The sequence below is a fragment of the Hyperolius riggenbachi genome, chromosome 10 (genome assembly GCF_040937935.1).
Source record: "Hyperolius riggenbachi isolate aHypRig1 chromosome 10, aHypRig1.pri, whole genome shotgun sequence".
NCBI lineage: Eukaryota > Metazoa > Chordata > Amphibia > Anura > Hyperoliidae > Hyperolius > Hyperolius riggenbachi.
In genome coordinates this window covers 35762402-35780396 of record NC_090655.1, presented here as the reverse complement: position 1 = coordinate 35780396, position 17995 = coordinate 35762402, and the positions used below count along the sequence as shown (strand labels likewise).

Sequence of the window (17995 nt, the reverse complement as noted above, 5' to 3'; positions counted from 1 at the left end):
GCACCCGCATCACAGACCTCTGCAAAGACCTGAGGGCGTCATGTTCTTGTTTTGTTATTCTGGCCTGGGCATGGTACCTTATTGTGTCATCAGTAAGTGACGTTACCATGGTGGCACTGACCCCCTTCTATCGGCATATAGCTGCCAATTTGTAGTTTTACCTCATGTCCCTCTTTATCTTTGTCAAACATTTATCTCTGCTCTAAAATTAGTGACCTCATGATAAACCTCTTATTTAAAATTTCAAAAGTTTTTGAGAGGGCTTTTCACTTCAGTTTTAGGTTGCAGGGAACACAGAGAAGTGGATCCGAGATAAACTTTTACTCATTGCATAATTGTGTTCCTTTCATATAGTTTATAGGGCATTCCTCAAGCCAAATACTTTTTTGTTTTGTTTTAATATGCTAATTCCCTATAAATTAAACAAGCCTTGCCCACAGCTTTTCAGAGAGCCTTGGCGCTCAGTCCCAGGTAGCAAGGGTTATGGGAGCTTAGTCTGGGCAGGAGGGTGAGGAGGTTACTAGCCAGAGCAGGTTTCAGAGGCAGAGGGAGTGACATTTTCGAGTCTGAGGGCTGGAGATGCTATCAGCTTGCCTCAGTGAATTGTGACAAACAGAACAAACAGCAATAAATAATCATACACTGTTGAAGCTGTTTGCAGTTAGATTTGCTGTGTAAACTAACTAAACTTTAGATAATATATATAGACAAGTTAATTGTTATAGTTACTTTTTCATCTCGGATCCACTTTAATGTTCAGATCTCTGCGACAAAGTGGTGGCTCTAATCAATGGCTGGCACAGTCGTGGTTGTTACTGCACAGTGGCGGCTGCTAATCAGTGACTGTTACTGCTGCTGGCATAGTGGTGGTTGCTATTCAGTGGCCATTGCTGCTGCTGACACAGTGGCAAATGATAATCAGTGGCTCTTGCTGTTACTGGCACAGTGGTGGCTGCTAATCAGTGGCTGTTACTGCTGCTGTTAGGTTTATTAAAGGACCACTACAGAGAAAAAAGTAGGCAGGTAAAATATGACAGAACCGACAGGTTTTGGACTAGTCCATAGCCTCATGGGGATTCTTAGGCCCCTTTTACACTTAATGTGTTGCTATGTATTGAGTTTTAATGCGTTTTTTTTTTCTTCATAACAGTGCTTTGTGAAAAAGCTTCAGTTTTTTCAGTGTATAGTGTGAAAGAGGCCATAGGAAAACAAAGACACTGGACTGAACGTTAGTTGTCCTTTCAATTACTACTTACAGCAACTGATAAAGTGTAAAAGAATTTCCTGAACAGCAGTTTAACTACCAAAATAATAAGATACCAGGCAGCCCTCGTACTCCCTTGCACACTATTTTGTCAGTTAGACTTACGAACTGATATTCAGAGTCCATTAACGCAGTTGTACGCAGTTGTGTCCGCTTTTCAGCAACACATCAATATTACAGATGCTGAAAAGTGGACACAACTGCGTACTACTGCGCACAACTGCGTTAGTGGGCTCAGGCCCTCAGGAAATGCTTTTAAAAACAAAGAAAATGACGAGAATCCTCCATGAGGAGATGGACTAGTCCAGGACCTCTCGGTTCTGTCATATTTTAACAAACTACTTTTTTTAGTTGTGATGGTCCTTTTAAATATGCCTGCCAAAGGAAGCCACATACTTTCTACAATGCTGCCCATAATTATTCATACCCCTGGCAAATGTTGACTTAAAGTTAATTTTTTTCAACCAGCAAGTAATTTTTGATGGGAAATGACACAAGTGTCTCCCAAAAGATAATAAGACAATGTATACGAGGCATTATTGTGGAAAAAAAAAATATTTCTCAGCTTTTATTTACATTTGAGTAAAAAGTGTCCAGTTCACAATATTCATACACTTCTCAAGAATCAATAGAAAACCCTTTATTGGCTATAACAGCAATGAAACGATTCTTATAATTGCAGACCAGCTTTTTGCATGTCTCCACAGGTACTTTTCCCCATTTATCTTTAGAAATGAGCTCTAAATCTTTCAGGTTGGAAGTTCTTCTTGTCATCGCCCTGATCTTTAGCTCCCTCCACAGATTCTCGATTGGATTCAAGTCAGGACTCAGACTGGGCCGCTCCAAAATGTTAATGTTGTTGTCAGCTAACCATTTCTTCACCACTTATGCTGTGTGTTTTGGGCCATTGTCATGCTGAAATGTCCACTGGTGCCCAAGGCCAAGTTTATCTGCAGACGGCCTGATGTTGTCATTGAGAATCCTCATGTATTGCTCTTTTTTCATGGTGGCGTTTACTGTGATTAGGTTCCCTGGTCCATTGGCTGTAAAACACCCCCAAAGCATTAGGTTCCCACCACCATGTTTGAGATTGGGGATGGTGTTATTTGGGTTGATGGCTTTTCGTTTTTTACACCAAATGAAGGAAACATTGTGACCAAACAATCAAATTTTTGTTTCATCTGACCATAACACAGAAGTCTTCTTCTTTGTGCAGATTAGCATTTGCAAAGGCCAAGTGAGCTTTTGTGTGCCTTATCTGTAGAAGTGGCGTTATCATTGGTCTGCATATGTGGAACCCAGCAGTGTGCAGTGTCCGTTGGATTGTCTCCCTTGAGACATTGCCACTAGCAGAGCCCAGATTCACCAGGATGGCCTTGGTGGTGATCCTTGGATTCTTTTTCACCTCTCTCACTATCCTCCTGGCCAGCACAGGTGTCACTTTTGGCTTCCGACCACATCCTCTGAGATTTTCCACAGTGCAGAACATCTAGTATTTTTTTTATAATACTTAGCACTGTAGCCACTGGAGCTTGAGAACATTTAGAAATGGCCTTGTAGCCCTATCCTGACTTGTGAGCAGCCACAATGTGCTGCAGGTCCTCACTGAGCTCCTTTGTCTTAGCCATGACTGTCCACAAACCAACTGCAGATAGCTACTGTTTTTCACCTGTTGAGTTGATTAAAACAGCTGTTCCCAATGAATCAGGGTAGTTAGGATGCTTTAAAACAGCTTGGTCTATTTGGAATGGTATAGAACTTCTCCCACAGACTGATAGTTTGTGAAGGGTATGAATAATTTTGGACTAGACACTTTTTGCTCAAATGTAAATAAGAGCTGAGAATTTTTTTTCCCACAATAATGCCTCTTGTACATTGTATTATCTTTTGGTAGACACCTGTCATTTCCCATCAAAAAAAATACTTGCTGGTTGAATAAAAGTAACTTCAAGTCAAGATTTGCAAGAGTATGAATAATTATGGGCAGGACTTTATATAAAAGGCACATAGTTCCATCACTCGCCATGTGAAGTTCTGGCTCCCCCTCCTTCTCCCTGTTTCCAATCAAGACTCCTGAGGCTATTTTCCATAAGTCCATAAGCAGTTACTATAGGACTACAAAATATGGAGTCCGGAGTCCTAATTCTGACTATACATTATGCAAAATAAATCTGTGAATGTGGACTCTGCTGGTCATTTTTTTTTTTTTTTTTTTTGTAGTTCTATCATTGTTACCATGGGAGAACTGGAGAGCTCGCAACCCGATACAATGATGTGCAATTCTTATTCTTGCATGTGGTTGTATGTTACACGTTCATATGCAATGCATATCTCTCTGAATCTATCCTTAATGAATCCTTTAGGTCCTACAATGTTCAATGTTAGCCATGCACTGTTCTTTAAATGTTTAAAGGGAACCTAAACTGAGAAGGATGTGGAGTTTTCCTTTTAAAATAATACCAGTTGCCTGACTCTCCTGCTGATCCTGTGTCTCTAAAGGTGCGTACACACGTCAGATAAAAATGAAAGATCACAGACTAATTTTACCCCCTTTCATGTAGTATGAGAACCATACTCTACACAGTCTATTCTATGGAGCTGAACTCCCCATCAGATAGAAATCTTTGCAAGATGCTGCACACAAAGATGCTGTACACATGCAACAGATCAGTATCTGCAAAAGATCTGTTCCTGCAAAAGATCCGTTCCTGCAAAATGCATTCAAAGTCTATGATATCTGCAGATCTCATACACACCTTGTTTAACGGACAATTATCTGTAGATCAGATCCACCAGGTTGGATCTTCAGATCGGCAGATAATTGTCTGATCTGCAGATGAATGTCCATTAAACAAGGTGTGTATGAGATCTGCAGATGTCATAGACTATGAATGCATTTTGCAGGAATGGATCTTTTGCAGGAACAGATCTTTTGCAGATACTGATCTGTTGCATGTGTACAGCATCTTTGTGTGCAGCATCTTGCAAAGATTTTATCTGATGGGGAGTTCAGCTCCATAGAAAAGACTGTGTAGAGTATGGCTCTCATACTACATGAAAGGGGGTAAAATTGGTCTGTGATCTTTCATTTTTATCTGACGTGTGTACGCACCTTAATACTTTTAGCCACATCCCCTGAACAAGCATGCAGATCAGGTGCTCTGACTGAAGTCAGACTGGATTAGCTGCATGCTTGTTTCAGGTGTCACATCCAGATACTACTTGCAGCAAATTGATCAGTAGGAGAGTCGGGCAACTGGTATTGTTTAAAAGGAAACATCCATATCCCTCTGTTTAGGTTCCCTTTAAGGGCTGATTCACACTATGAGAGCTTTTTAAATGCCAGAGATTTTAAAAGCTCTTGCTAATGCAATCCTATGGGGGATTTTTACAAAATCACATCGCTGCAGTGTGAATCCCCACATAAGATAACATTAGCAAGAGCTTTTAAAATCCAAAGCTCTTAGAAAAGCTCTTTTAGTGTAAAGTAGCCCTTAGGGCTGGGGCACACCGAGCGGCTTTTTGAGCGTTTCTGCATCCGCTTGTGGCTGCGGATACGCTAGGGTAATGCATTTCAATGGGGGTGGTTCACACCAGAGTGGGAGGCGTTTTGCTGAAACGCATACTCCCGGGGTGAGGCATTTTTTGGATTGCGGAGGCGTTTCTGCCTCCAATGTAAAGTATAGGAAATACACAAACCGCTCTGAAAAACGGCACTTCAGAGCGGTTTTGAAGGCGTTTTTGTTACAGAAACTGTTTAGTAACAGCTTTACTGTAACAATATATGAAATCTACTACACCAAAACACAAAACGCTAGCTGAAACGCTACAGAAAAATAAGAAAAAGCGTTTCAGAATCTGCTAGCATTTTGCGGATCTGCTAGCGGGTTTTGGTGTGAACCAGGCCTAACTGCTGTTTTTGTACGTGTTTAGGAAGGGCGAACTTCAGTGTAGTGTCACGTCGCCATGGTGACTAACCAACTTGACACACAATTCTCTTCCCGTTGATACCCAGCACTGAAGAACTCGAGTGAAAGTTGACATCACGGGCTGGACAGGCCGCAGCGGTGATTGGGGAGACTCCTGTAGGACTAACCCCTGGAAGGGGCTGTCCTCTCTATCTGTGCGAGTTGGGTGGCTCAAGGCGGCATGGCATCAGTAAGTCCTTCCTCTCACTTTATACATATTATGTGTATATTGGTCATTTATTGTGGCATTATTGTGCACGGTCTCTGAGGAAGTGAGCAAGGCTCGTGAAACGGCAGCCTATACACCTGCATGTGTGTTTTCTGTGGGGATGAATTAAGTGGTGAAAGCCTTCAGCTTACATGGTGCCCTGAATCTTTTCTCTTGGGATATTGGACTGTATGGTTGTATCCGGAGGCACAGCAAGTCACCCGACCCCCAGAGGTAGCTTAGTTGCATCTAGTGCCAATCTCCCTTTACCTTATACATTAAATAAAGGGATCCTGAGCAGACCTGTTAAAAGCAAATCTGATCTTAACTGGGGCTTTCTCCAGCCCTTGTAGACAGAGGTCTCTGTGTCCTCCGTGTCCAGTCTGTGGTCCCAATGGTGGCCCCGTTGGTGCAACGACTTCGACGGAAGTCGTGAGCCACTGTGCTTGCATGGTCTATCCGCACACCCAACTTGATCATGCGCCTGCTGCCATAAGCATTCTGCTCATGCATGGTTCAGTCTTTCGAGAACCGTGCATGTGCAGGAAGCTTACAGCGACAGGCGAGTGATCGAGTCAGGTGCAGGCGCAGTGGCTCTTGACTTCAGCCGAAGTCGCTGCACTAACGGGGCAGCCAGCAGGACCACAGACAGCACCCAGAGGACTGAGGCGCCAAGAGGACGACTCGCGGTCTACGAGGGACTGGAGGAAGCTCCGGGTAAGTTCAGATTTGCTTTTAACACATCTGTTCAGGGTTCTTTTAATACAGCATGTTGCTGCTGATGCCCCGGTGCATACTAATTTATAGCTGCAAATAAAGTTAACCCTCTGCTCTCCACCACCTGTTTTTCGTGTGTGTTAAGAGCCCTTGATTTAAACACACTCAGATTTTAGAGATATTTTTTTATTATCAGTGCTGCCCATAATTATTCATACCCCTGGCAAATGTTCACTTACTTCTACCAGCAAGTAATTTTTTGTTGGGAAATTACATAGCTGTCTCCCAAAAGATAAGATGATGTAGAAGAGGCATTAATGTGGGAAAAAAATATTTCTCAGCTTTTATTTACATTTGAGCAAAAAGTGTCCGGTCCAAAATTATTCATACCCTTCACAAACTGTCACAGTCTGTGGGAAAATCCAAAGTTCCAAATAGTCCAAGCTGTTCTAAAGCATCCTAATTACCCTGATTAATTGGGGACAGCCGTTTCAATCAGCTCAACAGGTGAAAAACAGCTGCTCACTGCAGTTAGTTTGTGGGCAGTCATGGCTAAGACAAAGGAGCTCAGTGAGGACATGTGGCTGTGCATTGTGGCTGCTCACAAGTCAGGAAAGGGATACAAGGCAATTTCTAAATGTTCCAGTGGCTACAGTGCAAAGTATTGTTAAGAAAACAAGATGTTCCATACTGAGGAAAATCTCAGAGGTCATGGTCAGAAGCCAAAAGTGACACCTGTGCTGGCCAGGAGAATAGTGAGAGAGGTGAAAGAGAATACAAGGATCACCACCAAGGCCATCCTGATGAATCTGGGCTTTGCTGGTGGCAATGTCTCAAGGCAGACAATCCAACGGACACTACACACTGCTGGGTTCCACGGATGCAGACCAAGGAGGACTCCTTTTCCAGATAAGGCACACAAAAGCTCGCTTGGCCTTTGCAAATGCTCATCAGGACAAAGAAGACGACTTCTAGTCTTCTGTGTTATGGTCAGATGAAGCAAAAATTGAATTGTTTGTTCACAATGATGTTTCCTTCACTCGGCGTAAAAAAGGATAAGCCTTCAACCCAAAGGACACCATCCCCATGGTCAACCATGGTGGTGGGAACCTAATTCTTTGCGGGGTTTTTTCAGCCAATGGACCAGGGAATCTAATCACAGTAAACAGCACCATGAAAAAAAGAGCAATACATGAGGATTCTCAACGACAACATCAGGCAGTCCGCAGAGAAACTTGGCTTTGGGCACCAGTGGACATTTCAGCATGACAATGACCAAAAACACAGTAAAAATGGTGAAGAAATGGTTAGCAGACAAGAACATTAACATTTTGGAGTGGCCCACCCAGAGTGCTGACTTGAATCTAATTGATAATCTGTGGAGGGAGCTTAAGATCAGGGTGATGGCAAGAAGTCCCTCCAACCTGAAAGATTTGGAGTTCATTGCTAAAGATGAATGGGAAAAAATACCTGTGGAGACATGCAAAGCGCTGGTCTGCAATTATAGGAAGCATTTGATTGCTGTATAAAGGCTTTTCTATTGATTATTGAGAAGGGTATGAATAATTGTGGACTGGACACTTTTTGCTCAAATGTAAATTAAAGCTGAGAAATGTTTTTTCCCCACAATAATGTCTCTTGTACATAGTCTTATAGCCTGACACCTATGTAATTTCCTGTCAAAAAATGACTTGCTGGTTGAATAGAAGTAACGAAGTCAAAATTACCCAGTATGATACTACTAGGCTCAAGAAGTCCCAAAAGCCTCCTAATCTGCAGGCAGTAATAACCCAAATATTCACGCATTAAATGGTGCTAAATGTAAAAGAGTCTAACTTGCTTAGATATGGGACCAACTGCCAGTTAGAAAAATCCTAACAAGGCCTTCATAGCATGTGGATATAAAACCAGAATATCTAAAGTAAAGCGCAAAGGAGCTCTCTCAGTCAGACAGGGGCGTAGCAGTAGTCATAGCAGTCGCTATGGGGCCCTGGAGCATAGGGGGCCCCGGAGATACTTAATGTATTCACCACTAACTTTCTTGTGTGTTTCTTGTCATCCAACCTCAAACTTTGTCTCAATACCCATGGACTGTATGCAGTGTAGATTGCATGAGACTGTAAACTGCCCAATTAACTCATATCCATAGGGTAGGGGCAGGTAGCATTGCTTAAGAGTGCCTACAGCTGAGGGCCCCATAATCTCTAGCTAGAACATTGGTCAAAAGGTAAGGTAACAAAACCAGTATGGTAACCACTAGGCAGACACACCTCCTATTAGACGGACCCCTGATAGTTAGTGCCCTCCCCCCCTGGTTCTTGTTTAGGTGGGCGGTGGATTGGTTGGCCATGATTAACCGTGCACTCAAACACACTTACAAATATTTTGGTCAAAGCAGGTCCCTGCATATTGATCAGTGCGCTGCACATGTACATGGTGGGATATGCGATTAATATTTACCAGCACATCCAATCGCGTAATAAGGAAATTAATGTTTATCAGTCTACAGCAGAACCCACGTCACATCAACAGATTGGAACATTTGTCAATCAGGAATGAACACTGCCTCAAAGGAATCATGATGGCTAATGTAAACTAGAGCTACGTACCCACGCATGATGAAAGTGGGACGAGGCAGCTGATAACGACCGACTTAGACGATAATCAAGCATGAGTACAATATCCCTGACTACCACTCGTGATCCGCCTGGTAGTTCAACTCGGCCGAGCGACGGACGATTATATTGTGCACGCTGCTACCCCACCCACCACAGATCGTCACGCATGCAATCCTCCTTCCTACCTCCACCCCCTCCCTTACATAGCAACAGAACACGTCGCCAGCCATACAGCTGACTTTGCATCTGTACAGCCTGGCCCAGTGATGTTGCCAAAGTGGATCAGGTCCTGATCCCAGACGGGGACATAAGTCATAAGTTTGTACACACCTTAAGGGCCCTTTTCTACAGTGGGCGTTTGCGATGCTGAATCGCAAATCGATAGGGCTTGATAGATAACAGGATTCGCAGCATTTCCCCACTACCGCAATTCGATTTTTACTGAGATTTTGCTATGCAATACATTACATAGCAAAATCACAGTGGGAATCGCAGAAAAAAAATTAGGGACTTGCTAAATTGCAATCATTTAGTGCAAGCGATTGCTAGTGGAAAGTAGCCCTCAAGGACAACCGAGGTGACTTGATGAGATAGACATGTGTATTTAAAGTACCAAGCACACAAATAACTAGGATATGTTCCTTTTTTTTCCTTTCTCTGCCTGAAAGAGTTAAACATCAGGTATGCAAGTCGCAGTTTCTGTCCGAATCAAGCCCGGGCTGGACTAGGTCAGACTATAGCACAACTCTCACTGATAAGTAATTACAGTCAAACACTTTCCTGTCAGTAAATGGCTTTTGAAAGAAGAGAGATAAAAAGGGTCAATAACTCAGATTTGAGCTCTGGCATACTTCAATGAATAGGTCATTGAGCAGAAACAGTAAAAACTTAAAAACTAGATTTAAATATAAAATAAAATGTGGTATAGCTAAAAAAAATTCATTTTTAGGAGGAGGAGGATAGATACAATTGTTTTTCTCATCAGATTATTTTCACCTCCGATGCCCTTTAACATTTATCTTCTGTGTACCTGGATCATGTTATCCTTATGACTTTAGCCTGGTTACAAAACAAACAATCATGGCAACAGCAACAAATAGAAGGCAAAAGCATTGATTTTTATATTATACATAATGTATTCCATTACTGGACTTTATTAAAGGGCAGTGTAACACAGCTTTAAGATAAAGCACTACTGGCGATGTTATCCGTCTCAAATATAAAAATTTGGTGGGCAGAGTTGGTCCGCATGAATATTGAAGTTAAAAAAAAAGAAGAAATAATTTAATTCCAATTCACGGAGCCTCAGCGTCTCCTAAATCCGCCGCCTCTGCCTCCACCTCCTCTGCTGCCTCTGTCTCGGTTGCCACCCCTTCTTCTGTCGAATGATCGGCCTCCTCCTCTTCTTCCTCCTCCTCCTCGCCCTCCTCTGCCATCAAAGTCTCTTGATGATTCTTGTAGAGCTGGAAGTTCAGTTGGCACAGAGAGCTGCCACCGCCTTGAGTCTTTCCAGGAATCCTAAGAAACAAATCCAGGAAGTTTGTTTTTTAGTTTTTACATTTGATTTACAAATCTTAAAAGACAACCAAGGTGACGTGTGTCATGATGAGATAGACATGAGTATGTACAGTGCCAAGCACACAAATAACTAGGCTGTGTTCCTTTTTTTCTTTTTCTGCCTGAAAGAGTTAAACATCAGTTATGCAAGTGGCAGCTTCAGACCTGGTCTGGACTGTGTCGGACTACAGCATAACCCTCACTGATAAGGAATTACAACCATAAAACCTTTTCCTGTCAGTAAATGGCTTCTGAGAGCAGGAAAGAGATAAAAAGGATCAATAGTTCAGATTTGAGCTCGAACATACTTCAATTCATATTAGGCAGAGACAATGAAACAGTAAAAAATGTAAATATATTTGAATATAAAATAAAACTGTGGGCTATCTAAAATAAGTATTTTTTTATGAGGAGGATAGTTACAATCGTTTACCTCATCAGTTTATTTTCACCTCGGATGTCCTTTAAACCTTTCGGGACCGGCCGCCTAACCCCCCCTTAAGGACCAGGCGTTTTTGCTGAAAAAGGGGGTCGCTTGGGAGGTTAGGGCAGCCGCGATGGCTGCTGATCACTGAGGGGAGATGTCAGCTGTCATATGACAGCTTAATTTCCCCTCTCTGGTGCTCACAAGCGGGTCGGTTCGTTAGCACGGACATTGAATCTACGTCCGGTCAGAATTGTACCACCACCTGCTGGACGTAGATTCAACCTACGTTGGTCCCCAAAAGGTTAAGCAAAATTTGCATTCTTACACTAAAAGCTTACAGAATATGCAACAAGCCAAAAAAAATAATTATTATAACATGCAACCACATAGGAAATGGATAATACAGGGTCATGAGATGGAAAATACATATTGTCAGTTGTCTTTTATAAGTTAAAGTAGCGACACATTAATAGATTGCCATCCAGTGTGACTGAACAATTGATCCCTCTCTGATCCGAATCTGAACGAGGACTTGAATCCTTCACACACTGCTAATAGATTATAAATAATCAACAAGTGTGTTGCTACCTTTAAGCATACACTGCAATTTGTGGTAGATCAGGTGAACAGAATGGTTATGAAGCCGCTCTACCACTGGAGATAGTCAAGGTGGTAGATAGGGGGAAGTTCAGCGAGATGAAAATAATTCCATGCATCTTTTCTCTGACAGACAGGAAGCTACATCACTTTCTCTACTGAATTTTGCCAGAACTTGTGCCGGTTACTTCGCAAGTCAGGGCATACTGCACATGCGTGGCCCAGCCACACCCAATCATGTTCCGGTAGCCTGGAGAGTCCTGCTCCTGCTCAGTACTAAAGGCGCACTAAAGTACTAAAGCAAAGGCGCAGAACACTCCTGATCGCGGGAGCGCACGGCTTAACTGCACCTGCTTGCGAGATTACCGGGGCACCTAGCGGAGGATTCAGGCAGCAGAGGAGGATGGCGAGGGACTGATCAGCCTGGAGGGGGATGGAAGAAGCCTCACGTGTTTAGAAAACATTCTTCTTTACTTGCCTCAGGTACACTTTAACAGTCCCTCAGAGGGGCTACACACTGTATGTATTGTAGTCTAGGGCCAATTTTTAGGGGGAAGACAATTAACTTATCTGTATGTTTTTGGGAAGTGTGAGGAAACCCACGCAGACATGGGGAGAACAAGCAAACTGTGCAGATAGTACCCTGGCTGGGATTGAAATCCGGGGACCCAGTGCTGTAGCGAGAAATTCCCATGTGCAATGCTGGGAAGCAGCTTGGTGTTATCTGGCCTCTATAAAAAGCAGCTGCTATAATGTGCATTGTGCAGCGCCTCTGGATGCTGGGCACCACCTCCTCCTGCAGGGTGTGTGTAGTGAATATTAACTAATCCTGGGTGCACAGATTCTGTCATTGGCCACTGGGCAGTAATGCCAGCTCCTATATAAAATAGGTAACCAACTATGGAGAATACTAACTCAGTGAAGCGTTAGTTCTCCTCAGATCGGTCAGATGGGTTCTTAACCAGTCATACCAACAATATATATTTTTAGTATCACATATATCCCCAATGAAATAATGAGTCTCAGACCAAGATCACTTTTTATCTTAAAATAAATGTATTCTTGTAATAATAAACATAGAATATACAAAGATCACATAGAACAGGGTTATTATAAAAAAGGCAATAGTAAAAATATCTAGCAACATTTCTCAGCCATCAGGAGTACATAAATTAAAAAGAGTTACGTACCACCTCCCTTACAGCATATCTCGGCAATGTCTATCTGAACAGAGCCTTGACCTATATTTATAGGGGACATCGTACCTAAACCAAGTTTCACTCACGTGAGTTCCACAGTCGTCACAAGAGACAGACATGTGAGGGGGAGTTGGCCTTGGATGGGGCCAACTTGAAATTTACGACTCCAGGGTTTATGCACAGTTGAATGGGTCACTTAAAGTTCATTCTTAGTAGGTGAGAGTTGAATTCACAGAGTTCACCTAGAGTTTGAGCTTACTGGGTGAAGGTTCACCAACAGTTTAGCTTACTAGGTGAGAGGGTATCTATAGTTCATAAGCAGTTCATACGGTTACTATAATTCACAGCACACCAGATATAATAGGATTATTAAACACACACTGCACATGATATAATAATGCAAACAGTTACATTAGTCATATACCATAAGATATGCATATGTTTCTCTAATTATAGTGCTTACACTATTTCAGTTTACCTAATGACAACCTGATAATAAAGATTAAATATTTTTGACACCCCGCTTTCAGGGAGTCATTGGGTCATCTTATATATCACTCTTCAGTAGCATACACATTGGTATGGTCATTTTGTTCAGTCTCTTCGAACTGCTCAAACCATACACTGTTAAGCATGTTGGCATAAAAGTCAATACTTATCGGAGTGATAGGTGAGATAAGAAGACGATCGATTTCCTCCTCTTCTTCTTCAAACGATAATCCGTCACTCAGGTTGAAACAAGGATCATTATTTGCAACAGTAATGGGTAGCGTTGGAGTAGGTATAATCCCTTGGGTTTCTTCTTGGGATGCATTGGAAATGTTTCTTGCTTGACGTATAGTAACCAGGTTGAACTGTCTCATCCTGTAGTCTCCCTGGTCATTGGTCAGTTCTATCATTTCCACAGTATTATCTCCAGGTGTGGACGAAAGTTCTTGTAGCATGTTATAAGTTGTAGGATCAGGCTGTCTTGGTTCTCCAAATGAAAGTACGGAAACAGCTGGGAATATTGGCTCATACCACTCATATGGTTTGCATTGCATCCAGTGTTCCTTGATGTATTGTTCATATGGATTTCCACTCCTTTGGGCATAACATGAACTTGCAGTAGGAGCAGGAAGGCAAGGATTATCCCAGAGCATGGTTCCACAGTGATTGTGTTTAATTCCAAAACGGTATAAGGCAACTTCATTAGGTTTTCCTAGAAGTGCATCCACCTTCCAATCAACTGCAATCTTGAGTGTCCAGTACTGCATTTTCTGTAAGACTGGTTCGAGTCCTGCATTGCAAGAGATCCAGTTGTTAAAAGCATCAGGCACAAATTCATCCCAGCCTTCCATAGTATTGCAGGGCTTAAGGGTGTATGTTGCCATTATTTTCTGAAGAGAATAACCACGCATATAATTATTATGATTAGCAATATTGGAGTCCCAATTGAAAATAATCCTCGCAGAAATGTTCCTATTCCTGAAACACCGTCTGTAACTGTAGTACCAATACTTGTAGCAAGTGTCAAAAGTCCATTAGCTAAAGGTTGTAGTACTTCAGGTAGGGCAGTAGTCTCACGGATCAATCTTTCTACTTGGGCCAACTGAGCTCCTGTGAGTGAGGTTAGTCTTCTTAAATTAATGCTCTCTAGCACAGCTGCTTCTGTTAGATTGCTCAGAAGAATCTGGTTTCTCTGTAAATTTGCTAGCAGAGTATAGATCGGCTTTATATCTTTGTGGAGGACATGGGGTACAAATTGGCTCAAGTTCAACATTATTTCTTCTTCTCTAGAAATAGGCAAAAGGTGAATTTTATCACAAACTGAATTAAAGGAACTGTTAACTAGATATGTGACACCTGCTTCTAATCCACAGGCTGCCTCCCCAATTAAGACTAAGTAAGTTCCATTGTATAATCTATGTTGCATTTCTGCAATGTTTTGTGTTGGAATGATTTGTGTTCCGCAAGTTTCATCCTTGAGGCACGAATGGCTAATTAATGTAGCTTTCATACAACTCAGTGTGTCTGTAGAAGTACATTCTCCCGTGAGAATCCATTCTGGCTCAAGGTCCTTTAGACAGACGTGGCTGGCATCAACTTGTAGTTGAAACTTAACTCTTTCCTTGAGGTTGTAGAGTGGGGGTGTAATTATTTCCCAGCAATGTTCATAAAATATATTCGGAACTGGAATAACAATGTCCATATCAATTATACATGTATATGCAAGACCAGCGGAGAACCTATCTCCCATTGTTTTTACTAGTTTCACTTGCCTTATGTAAGTCTTAGAATGTTGTCTCATATAAGCTTGTTTTAATGTATTGGATGACAGTTCAGAAATCCATGTATCTTGCTCAATTAATTGCCAAGGTATTCTACCATTAATAACATCATTAAGCATTAATTGAAATTTATCCCATAAAATAAGAGTTTGAAGTTCCTCTTCTATGTCTTGCCTGACAGTTATTAATTCTTTCAGTGTTACTTCTAGCGCTTTCCTGTTAGTTAGGATTGCATCAGCTAGCTGTATATCATTTTTATCTGCTAGTGAAAAAAGAGAGATCATTGCTTGGTGCAGGGATGTTTGTTCTTGTATATATTTGGCAGCTAATTCAGACGAAGGAAGACCTTTACCCCCGGATGAAACCATATCCAGCAGTGGTTTCAAAAGAACTGGTTTTCTTGTAGTCTGAATTGGAGTAGGCAATGTAGGTAGAACGTCATTATCAACAATCTTTAAATGTAACAAAGTCTGTTGCAAGAGGTTATTCATAAGTGACTTTACCTTTTCTCCTTGTTTGATTGTAAAAGTCCCATTAAAATTATGTTTACAAACTGTTGATAATGGAAGTACAGTAGCACTAGAATAGTCTCTATATAAGGTACCTGTGCATATGCCACCTTCTTGTGGGAACCATTGTCTTCTTCTACACGCATTGGGTTGATTTAACCATTGGCTTTCAGTTGCACCAATCGAATTCATTTTGCAGAGCTGAGTTATATTATCACAAGGTTCCAGACAAGTCATAGTCTTGGGCCATTTAATAGAGGTTCTGACCGTATTAAATCGAAGAGCCTCAGTGGTAAAGTTGTCGCATATAGCATAAGGGAGTATAGGACTTAGGTGTTGCATGAGATATGGATATCTACAGTATAATTCAATCCATGGTAGTTCTGCAGAGTTAGTCTTGTGCAGAGTCTTATTAAGTAGTAGAACAGCAGCAGAACCATTAGGTGGAAGTATAGGGCAGGATAAATCTAGTTGGCAGGAATCAAAAAGGACCAAAGGCACAAAAGAGTCTGTAATTTTGGGCCACACATTATGTTGTTGCCATGGAAATAAACCAGGGGTACCATCTCTCCAATTTTTCGCACAAATTTGGATTGGCAAGTCCTCTCCTAAATCAAATGGTTTATCCTGTTTGGAAAGGTAAAGTGTCCCATATTCTTTATCACACCATGACATGAAATAGTCCTCTTTATTCCATGATGTCTGAGTTCTGTCTATAGCTGTACGTTTCAAGTTCTCAAGTATTTGCAACACACTTGGTAAAATGCTGATTTTATTTTCACTGGAAGCAGGAAAAAGTGCCTCTGTGTTGAATCGCAGCGTCATTTTTTGTACTATCTCCTCCGGAGTTGAGTGCAGAGGTTTAGCTACTCTGTCATAAATCACAGCAGGGCTTTTCACAAAAGCGAGATTTCTTATAGAGCGCAGTTTCCTGTGTAAGATCCCTTGTGATTTTGGATTGTCAGCTGTACTTATTTTGTATTCTCCATGTATTGGAGAGAAGACATGTATTCCAAAAATTATAATCAGTCCAAACCATAGCCACAGCCAATATATTAGTAGCTTCAAAAAGTACTTGTCAAGAGGGTTGGTTAACCAGAGAAGTCTTCGTAAGAATGATTTCTTACCAGTATTATGCATGTTAGTCTCTGGCAGCTCAATAGTATATGTACGTGAAGAGGCTGAAGCAAAAATCTCTGAATTATCACCTGGAAAGTCCTTTTTCAGTTGGGTAGAAGTGTTCACATCTGTAGTAAAGATAACATCCAGGAGTTTGCTATGAGGCAAATGGCTTGACATGTTCAAAAAATACAGTTCTTCTTTTTCCAGAAGAGTCTGTCACAATAACAGCCTTGTTTTCAATGTGCTCAATCACAGAAAAAGGTCCAGTCCAGGCTGGCTCAAGTGCTGTCTTGTGTAAATTTTTTACAAGTACAGATGATCCGACTGGAGGTAAAAGGTCACTTTTAGCAAGACCTAAAGTAAAAGAGAGGTGGTTATGTACATCCTGATGGCTGAGATATTGCTCTAAAAAAAGACTATCAAAACTAGAAGTATCTTTTGTACTAGTTAGTCTAGTGTTAATGTATTGTATTGCTCTTGGCAGAAGGCTTAACCAATCAGAATTCTCTTCTAATTTCATTTTTTGTAAAGTCTTCTTGAGTTCAGTATTGAATCTTTCAATCATACCATTAGTTTCTGGTGCATTGGGAACAGAATGTTCAAGAGTAAATCCTAGTTTAGAGGATAAATCACGTAACATTTTGTTAGAGAATGCTGGACCATTATCAGTTACAAGTTTCTTAAAGGGTACTATGGACCATAGCTGTGAAAGTAATTCACTTGTCTTTTCTCCTGTTAATCTCTTTTGTGGAAATGCAAAAAGATATCTACTTTTAGAGTCCACAACTGTAAGAACATAGGAAAAGCCTCTAATAGGTTCTAAGGGCCCTATATGATCAGCATACAGTAGAGACAAATTATTTTTTCCAATTTCAAGTCTGCCGACATAACCTTTCTTCTTGTATTGGGTTGTGACTTTTTGGCAGGTTAAACATGATCGGACAGTTCTATTAACATCTTGTTTTATTCCGGGCCACCAGTAAGACAACAACATTTTGTTCATGGTTTGTACATTCAGATGTGGAGTATTAGAGGTATGGCATTTCAGCAGTATCTCATCTCTGTGGTCCGGTGGTGGACATGTCTTAATGCCTTCATCTGTACCCACTAGGAGATTTAGTGCATCTTTATCTTTAACATAATCAAAGTCTCTAGGGTAGCCTTTAACATGTTCACCTTTAATTACTTTTTCAAAATCTTGCATGGATGATCGTAGTGTCATTCTTCTAGTAATGCTTTGCACACCTTCATCAATCAAAGTATTTCCCTGTGAATGTATGCCCTCTGTACTGTGTCCTTTCACGTGCAGGAATGTCATGTTGTCTGTCATATGAGTGAATATCTTCCTCCAGATATCGATGTTCTTCACTTTAACACCTTTGCATGTTAGGAAATTATTATTCAGCCATGTGTCTTTATTATGTATACTTTCTATCACATAGTATGAGTCTGAGCATATTAGAATCTTCCCTTTGGTATGTGTGGCATCCATCACTGCCATTTCCATCGCTTTAAGTTCAGCATTTTGTGCAGTATTGT

General features: G+C 41.3%; 2 protein-coding genes across 4 annotated transcripts in view; one reads left to right on the top strand and one right to left on the bottom strand.

The window, feature by feature from the left end:
• Nucleotides 1-2: 2 nt before the first annotated feature.
• The window catches only part of STOX1 (storkhead box 1), a 176088-nt gene continuing 158095 nt past the window's right edge, over nucleotides 3-17995 (top strand). Inside the window, exons 1-2 of one of the 3 annotated variants that reach the window (XM_068258578.1) lie at nucleotides 3-92; nucleotides 5280-5422. The gene's annotated coding sequence lies outside the window, so the exon portion shown is untranslated. Of the gene's footprint in view, nucleotides 93-5197; nucleotides 5423-11662; nucleotides 11840-17995 lie in introns of those variants that run through there. The other 2 variants (XM_068258579.1, XM_068258577.1) reach the window with 2 other exon arrangements.
• The window catches only part of DDX21 (DExD-box helicase 21), a 45706-nt gene continuing 37602 nt past the window's right edge, over nucleotides 9892-17995 (bottom strand). Inside the window, exon 17 of the mRNA XM_068258580.1 lies at nucleotides 9892-10293. Coding sequence (XP_068114681.1) covers nucleotides 10081-10293 — 213 coding nt within the window. The 3' untranslated portion in view covers nucleotides 9892-10080. The remainder of the gene's footprint in view (nucleotides 10294-17995) is intronic.